The sequence below is a fragment of the Triticum dicoccoides genome, chromosome 2A (genome assembly GCF_002162155.2).
Source record: "Triticum dicoccoides isolate Atlit2015 ecotype Zavitan chromosome 2A, WEW_v2.0, whole genome shotgun sequence".
Lineage (NCBI taxonomy): Eukaryota > Viridiplantae > Streptophyta > Magnoliopsida > Poales > Poaceae > Triticum > Triticum dicoccoides.
The window spans coordinates 275,004,825-275,017,216 of NC_041382.1; the positions used below are offsets into that span (position 1 = coordinate 275,004,825).

The 12,392-nt window shown below is 49.9% G+C and overlaps 1 protein-coding gene across 1 annotated transcript; it reads right to left on the reverse strand.

Annotated features, from left to right (window-relative positions):
* Positions 1 to 1,827: 1,827 nt before the first annotated feature.
* On the reverse strand, positions 1,828 to 10,679 carry LOC119357831 (ranBP2-type zinc finger protein At1g67325-like). The gene is made up of 8 exons (XM_037624645.1): positions 10,595 to 10,679; positions 10,431 to 10,494; positions 3,660 to 3,772; positions 3,048 to 3,258; positions 2,873 to 2,961; positions 2,708 to 2,780; positions 2,384 to 2,496; positions 1,828 to 2,112 (listed from the first exon to the last, which is right to left on the reverse strand). Exons 1-8 carry the CDS (start codon positions 10,607 to 10,609, stop codon positions 1,960 to 1,962), a joined length of 831 nt encoding a protein of 276 aa, XP_037480542.1. The 5' UTR covers positions 10,610 to 10,679; the 3' UTR covers positions 1,828 to 1,959.
* Between the last annotated feature and the right edge of the window lie 1,713 nt (positions 10,680 to 12,392).

The following is a 12,392-nucleotide window of genomic DNA, read 5'->3' on the forward strand; positions in this document are numbered from 1 at the left end:
TGGTCCTCAATCTTATGACAACTGAAACTGAAACTCCTAAGAATATAGCGAAGTGTGACGGGGTTGGGGTGACCCAAGCGAGCATGCCAGAGATCAACTCCAGCGGAGAGAGCGACCGGTGCGGTGGTGGTGGATGAGGGCGAATGCACCGAATAGAGCTCGTCGGGGCTGTCACATCGGTGGAGTACCATCCTGATTTGAGCGTCCTTAACACAAAAACCAAGCTCGTCAAATTCAACAGTGACAGGATTTTCACGAGTGAAACAACGAACAGAGATAAGATTCTTAATAAGATGAGGAGACACAAGTATGTTAGACAAAGATAAAGGCGTAGAATTAGAAGGAAAAGAAGTGTGCCCAACATGTGTGATATGAAGTGTGGAACCGTCGCCGACAACGATGCGGCGGTCGGTAGAGACAGGAGTGAAGGAGGCAAGGTTACCAGGATGAGCAAACATGTGAGCCGTGGCACCGGTGTCCATGTACCAATCACCACCTCCAGTGTAGTTGTTCGGCATACAAGCGGCATGCAGCCCGGTGAGGAGCACCGGGTCCCAGGGCGCCGGCAGCAGGGCCGGCGAGGGGGACGGAGACGCCATGACGAAGCCGTAACCGGCGCTCAGCTGCGGCGGTGGGTACTCGCCATACGGCTGCGGAGCCGCGTAGTACGCATGATGCGTCGAGGGGGCCGGGGGCGCCGAGAGGGCCATGGGTGCCGGTGGTGCCGGCGGCGTCGGAGGGGCCGCGGGCAGCGAGTGCTGGCCCGCTGACGACCCCCACCAATACCCGGGAGACTCGTACGCGGTCGAAGCCCCATATACAGGCGGAGACTCGTACGCAGTCGAAGCCCCGTACGCAGACGGAGACCCGGACATGGATGCGGCCGGAGCCTCGTATGCCCCATACATAGGATTCATATACGTGGGAACGGATGCGTCGTAGGTGGCGGCCGCCCCGTATGGCGGTAGGGCCGACGCGCCAGAGGGCGCCGGCGGCGGGACAACAGAGGCGAAGGCGGACGGACCGCGGACGCCATCGTTGGTCCGACGACGGCGATTGGCGCGGTTGGGCGGCAGCAGCAATGTAGTTAGCGATGCGGTTGGCAGCCACGGGCGAGTGGATCGGGCGGCGCGCCTAAAGGCATCGCGGTCGACGCACCTTGCATGGCGCCGTACGCATAGCCATGCAAGGGCAGCGAGGCAAAACAAGGCTGCCCATTGGCTGGCCTTGCATGGCGCCGTACGCATGGCCGTACATAGCCTTGCAAGGGCAGCGAGGCAAAACCATAGCCATGCAAGGGCAGCGAGGCAAAACAAGGCTGCCCGTTGGCTGGCCTTGCATGGCGCCGTACGCATGGCCGTACACATAGCCTTGCCAGGGCAGCGAGGCAAAACAAGGCTGGCCCGTTGGCTGCTCCATGGGCGGATGTTGACCCACTGACTGGTGCCCCAACCAGGAGGAGCCCCGTATCCATGCGAAGGCGGAGGGGCAGCGCCATAGTGAGCGGCGGCTGCGGGGTCAGAGGCCGAAGCGGCGTCCGGGGCAGGAGGAGATCACGGTGACGGCGGCCGGCGCGGGAGGTGCGTGAGCGGTGGCAGCGGCGGCGGCGCCGAAAGGCTAGGATTAGAATTCGGAAACTGATACCACATAAAATATGTAAATTGCACAATGCATTGCTCTCGTACATAGGCATGTATACATGATGTACAAAGATGAGTTACGAACCTCAACTATACAAGGAACTAGAAGGCGGGCCCAATACATAATATGCACATAATACATATACTCAACAACTGTAAAGCACGACTAAAATTTAGCAGGTCCTGGAAGCTGCATAGTCGATATGAATGTTTGTTCACAGGGAACAGAAAACACATCTGTGCAGTTTACAGTAAGCTTGTATAGCTAGGGTACAACAATGCTTGGACGATAGTTCACATCACGGTTGAGAAGCTAGGACTAGTTGCTTGATGAGTCTGGCTTACTACATGAGCACCCTTTCCGATTGCACACTGTGCGGAAGGGGTAGTTCAGGTTATTGCACTCCGGACAGGTCCAGCTCCCTTCTGGGGTATCTTTGTCTTTGCGAGACGACGAGCTCGAATTAGCTCCCTGCAGGAGGAGGATGAGTTAGTGTATATGAGATGAGAAAAAGACAGTCTGGAGAGGAATTAGACCATAGGCCACCAATACATGTACTTGCATAATGTTTGTATAGCGATAATGTACATACCACAATGATCAGAGCACAAACATAAAAGCACAATATCTACGAGTGATGCAAACCATATCGCTGGATTTTGTGGGATGGTTAGAAAAATAGCGTCATTTACGACCAGTCTCAAGACACAGGAAATGATGTAAAAAGGAGTATTATGCTTACAGGAGTCGGCCTTGGTTCTTCACATTTCTTCATGTTGCAAGTGTTTCTGAAGGCAAAATTTACATTACCACACTTGGGGCATTCCCAGTCACCCTCAGACAGTCCATGTGGGCCTATAAACGGTAACTTCCATAAGAAACAAACCAAATAATCTCATTTGTTGCATCACTTTATGTAAACATCATGAACAAATCAGTCAAATTCAGAAATGCCATTGAAAATAACCACAAAACACTAATAAAGGTCGGAGGCAGGAAACCAGAACAGATTTGTTGCAAAAGAAAACAATTAGTAGAATATAGAGAAATGGATGGGATAATTTACCTCCACGCCGCTTTCGTGAAGCAGTGCTGTTATTATTTTCCACTAATGCTCCATCAGACCATGGGCTAGAAACCTTCATGCACACATAAGATGGTCAGATACTCCCCAAGATCAGAACCAGTATACAAAGCATAACATGTTGTATGGTTGATAGTGAAAACAAACCGGCATTGGAGATCCTCTAAATCCATAGCCGTATCGACCCAACTCAGGTCCATATCGACCCAACTCAGGTCCGTGGGCATAACCCATCCCTACAACAATTAACAAGAGGAATCATAGGCCATTCCAATTAAATCCTGAAATGACTGCAACTAACATTCAGGAAAGAGATACAGACCCCCCATTGGACCAGGTTGGCCATAAGAACTGAGACCATATGAGCCATGAGGTCCAACTGGTGGACCATAACCATACCGCATTCCAACATGCGGATATGGAGCACCATAGCTAGCTGATCCAAGAGGAATGTGAGGCGGGGGGGCACCAGTGCTACCGTAAAATAGAGGCGACCGATCATATCCACCACCAGCGAGCGCTGGCATCATTCTCTGTAAGACAAACAAAGTTACTAAAGAAGTGTTTCTTCAATGGTACAGACATGTCAGCATAAATTTGTTCCCCTTCATGTTGCCTTTATATCAAAGACTAAGCAACCATCACAATAAAGCCAGAAATATACATCACTTCATTAATGGTCGACGGTGCCCAAATGATAAGCCTACTAAGTTATATCAAACATCAGCCTGACATCGACAAAGGAATTTTTCTTCTGAATTTTACTGCTATAGAAGGTTGGGGGGGAAACCCAAAAAGAGCAAGACCAGTATGTTGTCACATACAGACCTGAGCCTATATGCGCTCCACCAAAGATAAAAGGAAATAAGCTGAAGCTCTAATGTTGACCTATTTTCCATCAGTAATGACATTACTTGGGGAATCTACAACTTACTGGGCTTGGACTCGGTGATGGACGAGGTGCACCACAGGCTCCACGGTTGCAAACATTTCTAAAACTGAAGTTGACATTACCACACTGAAGACAATTCCAGTCACCCTCCCATACTGTAAGACAATAAGTTTTGGGGAACCAGCACACCCCTCTAGAGGTGGTTTATCTCATTATATATAATGGTTGTGTTACAATACGTACATAAGTACAGAAGCTATACATAGTCTAACACCCTCCCTCAATCTTAGCCACTTTCTAAAGAACTGAGAAGGGTAAGATTGCGCCTACAAGCCTCAAACTGTGGCAGCGGTAAAGGCTTAGTGAAGATGTCTGCAAGTTGATCCTTAGATGAGATAAACTTGATCTGGAGTTGCTTCTGCGATACACGTTCCCGTACAAAGTGATAGTCAACTTCAATGTGTTTCGTTCGGGCATGAAATACTGGATTTGCAGAAAGGTATGTAGCACCGATGTTATCACACCAAAGAATAGGAGGCTGTGGTTGAGACAAACCCAACTCCTGAAGCAAAGACTGCACCCAAATAATCTCTGCAGTAGCATTAGCCACAGCCTTGTACTCAGCTTCAGTACTGCTACATGACACAGTAGCCTGTTTCCGAGCACTCCAGGCGATCAAATTAGAGCCAAAGAATACTGCATAACCCCCCGTGGATCGCCTGTCATCTGGGCTACCAGCCCAATCTGCATCAGAGAAGGCCGAAAGGACCCGAGAGGAAGTCGGCCGAATATGCATACCAAATGTCAGGGTGAACTGAACATAACGAAGAATGCGTTTAACAGCAGCCCAATGAGTATCTCTGGGAGCCTGAAGATACTGACAAACCCTGTTAACAGCATAAGAGATATCTGGTCTCGTGATCGTCAAGTACTGAAGTCCACCAACAATGCTCCTGTACTCTGTGGCATCCGCAGGAGACAAAAGCTCACCATCAACAGCTGTTATCTTGTTGGTAGACGACATGGGTGTGGTGGTCGGTTTGCACTTCAGCATGCCAGCTCTTTGTAACAACTCCAAGGAGTACTTCTTCTGCGTAAGGACAAGACCAGTAGCACGAGAAGTGACCTCAACTCCAAGAAAGTAGTGAAGCTTCCCAAGATCTTTGACCGCAAAATCAGCACCAAGAGAGCAGACAAGAGCATTAGCAGCATACTGAGAAGAGCTGACAAGGATAATATCATCGACATATACCAAAAGGTACATAGTGACTTCTGGCTTCTGTAGAAGAAATAATGAAGTGTCAGCAGTGGACGGCACAAACCCATGAGCACGAAGGGCAGAGGCAAGGCGGGCATGCCAGGCACGAGGAGCTTGCTTCAAACCATATAGTGCTTTCGAAAGACGACAGATATAGTCAGGACGATCAGGATCAGAGAAACCAGGCGGCTGTTTCATATAAACCTCTTCCTCCAAAAATCCATGTAGAAAAGCATTCTGCACATCAAGTTGACGAAGTGACCAACCACGAGAAACAGCAATGGAGAGAAGAAGCCGAATAGTGGTAGGCTTGACGACAGGACTGAAGGTGTCCTCATAGTCAAGACCATGACGCTGCCGAAAACCGCGAGCAACAAGTCGCGCTTTGTAACGCTCAATAGATCCATCCGAATGCTTCTTCACTTTGAATACCCATTTTGAGTCAATAACATTTACCCGTGGTGGTGGAGGAACGAGAGTCCATGTCTTGTTACGAAGAAGAGCATGAAACTCCTGCTCCATAGCCTCTCGCCAATGTGGAATGCGCAGGGCAGCCTGATATGAGCGAGGCTCAGAAGATGGATCCGCAGCAGCAGCAGCCAAACAAGCAGCCAACCAAGCAACCGTACCATCCTTACGTTCCTTAGGTTTGAAAATGCCACTGCGACTGCGTGTATGTGGTCGGGACACAGGAACCACCGAGGTCGACGGAGCAGCCTGCAACGGGCTGGAGGACGGCGACGTTGACGAGTCATCCGGTGACGAGGAGCCAGTCACGGTAGCCTCGGACTCGGTCGACGAAGAAGGCCGGCCCACCGGCGAAACCGGCAGAGCAGACGAAGCAGCTGGCGACTCCGGCATCACAGACCGGGCCGTTGGCGAGCTCGGCATAGTGGGCCGTGGCGCGGCCGGTGTCGCGGGCTGATCCGCGGATGAAGGCGACGTGAGGACCCGAGCCGCGGGCGAATCGGCGGCCGCTGGCGAAAAAGGCCGAGCCGCTGGAAACTCGGCGATCGCTGGCGTAGCGGACCGAGCAGTGGAGATGCTTGGCGCGACGGGCTCGTCGGGTGACCATGCATGAGCACGCGAATCGATGCCATGCAACATAGGGCGATCGACGTGCCCACCAGAAGACGACGATGATGATGGTGAATCCTCCAACAGCTCCAAACGAGCTCCACGTCCGGTTCCTGCACCATGGTTAGGTAACAGCAAAGGAGAGTATGCAACATCATCAAATTGGTCAGAAGCAACAGAGGATGAATGCAGGGATGGTGGTTCGACAGTAGACACAGGAAGGTTGGCAAAGGGAAAAACATGCTCATCAAACACGACGTCCCGAGATATATAGACACGATTAGTGGGAACATGAAGACATTTGTAACCTTTATGAAGAGAGCTATAGCCAAGAAAAACACACTTCTTAGAACGAAACTCAAGCTTGCGCTTGTTATATGGACGAAGATGCGGCCAGCAAGCACACCCAAATACCTTGAGAAAGGTATAATCAGGTTGTTCATTAAGGAGAACCTCAATGGGAGTCTTCATGTTTAAAACACGAGTAGGAGTACGGTTGATGAGAAAGCATGCAGTGGTGAAAGCATCACTCCAAAACCGAAACGGAACAGATGCATGAGCCAAAAGAGTAAGACCAGCTTCAACAATATGACGATGCTTACGTTCGACTGAACCATTCTGCTGATGTGTATGTGGACATGCTAAACGATGAGCTATCCCAAGCGACTGAAAGAAAGAGTTGAGGTTGCGATACTCGCCCCCCCCCCAATCCGACTGGACATGAACAATTTTGTGCTTGAGAAGACGTTCAACATGTTTTTGAAACTGAACAAAAATATCAAACACATCAGATTTGCGTTTAATAAGGTAAAGCCAGGTAAAGCGACTATAAGCATCAACGAAACTGATATAGTAATTATGACCACTGACAGAAGTCTGAGCAGGACCCCATACATCTGAAAACACAAGTTCTAAAGGATGTTTCACCTCACGACTGGACTCCGAAAAAGGAAGTTGATGACTCTTCCCCTGCTGACAAGCATCACACACTGCTACATCTTTATTACTAGACAAACTAGGAAGCTCATGACGATGCAAAATATGACGGACAATAGGTGTGGCCGGGTGACCAAGACGAGCATGCCACTGTGACGGAGAGACCCGAACTCCACTGAAAACGCGAGCGACACCAGGATGCTCCAGACGGTAGAGGCCCTGGCACAACCGCCCACTAAGAAGAATGTCCCTCGTGCCCCGATCCTTAATAAAAAGATCAAAAGGGTGAAATTCACAAAGCACATTATTATCACGTGTGAGTTTAGGAACTGAAAGAAGATTACGGGTCACAGATGGAACTCGAAGAACATTGCGAAGCTGAAGATTCCTATTGGCATGTCTAGTGAGAAGAGATGCTTGACCAATATGAGAGATGTGCATACCTGCTCCATTGGCGGTGTGGATCTTGTCGGAGCGATGATAGGGTTCACGAGTGTGAAGCTTCCCCATCTCGCTGGTCAGATGCTCTGTCGCCCCAGAGTCCATGTACCAGTGTGGATCGATGGAGTAGGACTGAGTGTGTCCCTGTTGCTTCTGCGGCGCGGGACGATCAGCCATGGCGACCTGACGGGCATTGTTGCGTGTATCTTTGCCGTCATTGCCAAGACCAAGGAAGCTTCGCTGGAAGCGCTTATGACACTTGGAGGCCCAGTGCCCATCGCGGCCACAAAGCTGACACACACGTGGACCGCCAGCCCCCGGTAAGGTCGCAGTAGGTGGGGGGGGCCGAGGCGGGCGACGGTGGCAGCCCCAAGGGAGACCGGGGTGATGAAGAAGAGCGGCCACCCTTGGTGGCGGCGTTGGCCGAGAGGGAGCCAGTGCCCCTGGTGCGGCGAGTCTCGACCCGTTGCTCAGTGAGAAGGAGCCGAGAGAAAACCTCGTGTGCCAGCATGGGTGTCGAGTTGCCCCGCTCGTTGATGATCTCGACTAAGGCATCATACTCCTCATCAAGACCATTGACAATAAACGAGTTGAACTCGGAGTCGGTGATGGGCTGTCCAATGGAGGCCAATGTGTCGGCGAGGCCCTTGACCTTTTTGTAGAACTCAGTGGCAGTGGAGTCAAGCTTCTGACACTCTCCAAGCTGACGACGGAGTGCAGAGACACGGGCCTGGGACTGCGCTGCAAAGGTGCGCTCAAGGATGGTCCAGGCATCATGAGACGTCTTCGCCAAGACAACAAGGCCGGCAACTGCCGGCGAGAGCGACCCCTGGATGGAGGAGAGGTTCGCCTGGTCCTGCCCCGTCCAGACGCGATGGGCCGGATTGTAGACCGGACCGTGCACGCTGTCTACCAACGCGGGTGGGCAGGGAAGCGATCCGTCGACGTAGCCTAGCAGGTAGTGACTCCCCAAGAGCGGGAGAACCTGCGCACGCCAGAAGATGTAGTTGTCGGCGGAGAGCTTGATGGTGATGAGATGACCGAAGTGAAACAGCGGCGGCGAAGACGATCCCATCGAGGAGGCTGCCTGGGGTGCAAACACCATGGAGGCAGCCAGAGGCACCGAAGCCGATGCGGGAGGAGGCGGGACCGCAGCCAGGGCGGGCGCCGCGAAGCTCGCGGCCGGTTCGGACGCCGCAAGGCTGGCGGCCGGGGCGGACGCCGCCAACCCCGCCAGCGGGGCGGTGTGATCCGCTTGCGGCAGGAGCGGCGGGACGACGCCTGCGGAGTCCGCAGCGGACGGCGGCGCCGCGGTGTGGACTACGAGGTCACGCCCAAGCGAGGGCGCCGGCGGCGTGGAGAAGACGGAGCCGATGCTCCTTGTCCCGATCGGAGCCGGAACGGAGACGGCATCGAGCGGGAGGTTGAGCAGAGCCGTAAGAGAGGCCGGGAGGAAGCCCGCAGCAGTGGAACCGGTGGTGGCGGCGCTCGACATGGCGGCGGCGCGATCGGTGGCGCGGCGGCTGCGGTGAAGGCGGCGGCGGCTGCGGCGGCGGTGCGGGTATTAGGGTTTAGAAGCGGAAGCGATCGTAACCTAGCGTGATACCATGTAAGACAATAAGTTTTGGGGAACCAGCACACCCCTCTAGGGGTGGCTTATCTCATTATATATAATGGTTGTGTTACAATACGTACATAAGTACAGAAGCTATACATAGTCTAACACATACAGACACTGAAAATAGCAGAACCTTCTTTTAACCAACAAGACTCAAGTAAACCATGACAGCATGACAAGTTTCCTCTCTAGAAGAGAGAAAACACTCTAGACGGTAAAATATACAAAGAAAACTTAAAGACAGTATATAAACACAAGGATATTTAACTCTAGGAGTGTTCCTCCAACAATGCAAGTAAATCATGGTACCGGCGATGAAATAACAAGTATACCAGACTGCAAGCCTGCTGGCCAAGGAAAGTCTATTTTTGTATGTGATGCCGCTTTACATTCCTTTTTTACGTAAGGATGCTTCTAATCTTCCAGAGACTAACTTAGACAGGTACAACCTTCACCCACACAAGGGACCAAAAGTCTAAAACTGCACAAAATCTGTGAACATAATTGGTGGTAACAAAGAACAGATATAAATGTGAACTGATCCACCCGAGAACTCGATGCAGTAAATGCAGTACAAACTAATATGATGAGCAATGAATTCATGGATGGTCTTAAGCTAATCATACAGTTGAGTACTACAGTGAAATAGCACGACATATAAGAAAAAAAAAATCCAGTACCGTCCATGCGTGTGTGGGTCAAGGGTATCAATCATCAGTACTTGCTATGCTCTTGACTCGGTATACAAACTCAGAAAAAATCATGAACCCAACTAATTTTCGCATTCATTCTTCTTAAAAAAATTGTATTCAGATTAGACTACCAGCGGAGGGCGAGGCGGATCAGAAACGGGTAGCCTCAAAATTTCTACAGGTGGACAACCAGTCGCAAAAAACAAAGTTATGCATGCAGACAATAAAACAACGAAGGACAGCCCTACAATCCATTCATTCATGTAGTACAATTAAAAAAAAGGACCCTGATAAATCACAAACGTTCGGATTTTAAGCATTTCATTCCGAACGTTTTTTCATGGCAACTTTGGTTGTTAAGACATGGCAACTTTGTCCCAGTTCATTTTTTTGTCAGAAAATTGTCATGTTTGCCAACCTCACGTGAATTAAAGCTGTCATAAAAAACGTTCACGTTGCCATACTTAAAATCCGAACATTCGGAATTTATAATTTCCGAAAAAAAACCCCTCAGGATACAAGATCAGCATTCGATCCCATTTAAACGAAGAAGAAAAAAACCCGCATGAATCTCCACGTAAAATCAATGACATGGGACTTAGACGTGCAATACTTTACTTAGGGTACATCTAGATGTGCTTTAGCAAAACCGTTATTAATACACAGAAATAATTCCCTCTTAACCAAACCCTACCCCGGGAGGGAGATCCCCGGCTTCCTAGTTAACGCAGCCCAAGCGAAAAGACAGGTAATAATAACAAGCAGCAACATAGATCAGGAGTTTGTCTCACCGTCATTGCGCGACCTCTTGGTCCCGAACGCTCCACGGTCTTCCATCTGCTGGACAGCACCAAACTAGTAACAAATCATCAGAAGCAAGGCATCAAACCCTAGAATCGAACCGACACCAGAACCTAAACAGAGCGGGATCGAATGCAACCGAAGCAGCGCGTACCCTAGCAGAAGCCATCGGATGGGGCGGAGAATATGGCAGCGGCGGCGGCGGGTGGAGGGGAGAGAAAAACGGCAGCGAGCGAAGGGGGGAGGGGGGCTGCACAGGCGGGCGAAATTATTTATTTATTTTTGGCAGGCGTGAGTTATTATGAGCTGTGGATTCGCTGGGCAGCGTGGTGCGGCGAATTTTATTTATGCTGCTGCCACCTGGTTTTTTTAGACAATCTCGTCAAGCTTTATTAAATCATCAGATTGCCCGAGCCAAACATGACGGCCGAACTCCAATGTTAAAGCATGCTTAGCGAGATTATGAGCCTCGGTATTCGATGTCCTTAACTCATGAACTATGTTACAAGAAGTAAAAGTATGAGAACGGTTCTTTATTTCATGTATGATTGGTTCATAAATTGCTGCTGAACCTTGTTGTATTCTGTCGACAATTGTCTTGCAGTCTGATGCCACTTGTATTTTGTGCACATAGAGATCTTCTGCAAGCACTAGAGCCTCTCTCACTGCCATTGTTTCTAGAGTCTTCGGATTCATATGATTGCTATATGTGACGCATGATGCTCCCAGAAAAATCCCATCCTCATCTCTACAAACAGCAGTTACAACCCCACCACTGCCGTTCCTGAAAATAGCTGTGTCGGAGTTGATCTTTACATGTTCTGATGGTAGTGCTTGCCATGACGAAGGACGAGCTATCGAGGAGCGATTCTGACTTTGGTTTGGCTTTGTTAATGTCGAGATGTCCCCCAGAAAAGAACTGATAAAACGATGGATTGACGAAGGACTTTGGAAGATTTCCTCATGGATTGCCTTCCTCCTCGCTTTCCATATAGCCCATAGAGTGACCACCATCCTTGTGAATTTATCATGGTTCATAGATTCATGCATCATAAACAGCCATTCTTTCGCACTTAGCTCTTGATGAGCACACATGTGTTCCACCATTTGCTCAGGCTCCAGAGATCATACACTTCTAGCCATCGTACAATTCAGTAATGCGTGCCTCCAGTTATCTCCTGCTGCACAGATTGAGCAGACCAACGTAGTAGACATATTTCTGTGGTGTAACAAGTCGGCCGTGGGCAGTGAATTCTGGCAGAGACGCCACCGATTTATTTTGAGTTTAGATGGAACATTAATACCCCACAACCCTTTCCCCTTCAGCTCCTCTGCAGTTGTATCAGACGGACCCTCCACGTTCTCCAACCAGTTTTCTCTCTCAATTTTTGTACTAACCAACATCTTGTAAGCTGAACTTACTGAGAACCTTCCCCTCCTATCAGCATCCCAGGCCCAGAAATCACCTATACGTCTTGAGCAGAGGGGTATTTTTAAGATTGCTTTAGCATAAAACGCCGTAAAAGTTGTTTTGACTAGTTCCTCCCACCAAGATGCCGAGGTGGCATCAATTAAATCCGATACTCGCCTAGGAGGATTCAAAACCAGAAAGGCCAGAGGCTTCTTAAATCCCACTCGTGGGATCCAATTATGCTCCCAGATGCTTGTATTCTCACCCGTACCAATCCTCTTAGTAATACCCCGAGTCAAAATGTTTCTTCCATCAACCACTGCTCTCCATACTTGTGAAGGGTGGGAGTCGAGTTCTGCTCCAAGAAAATCAGTAGAGGGAAAATAAATTGCTTTCAAGATTCTTGCACTCAGCGTGTTGGGCTCTTGAATCAGTCTCCATGCTTGCTTGCGAGAAGGGACAAATTAAATAATTCCATATCCCTAAAACCGAGACCGCCAAGATACTTTGGTTGTGTACACACATCCCACGAGACCCAACT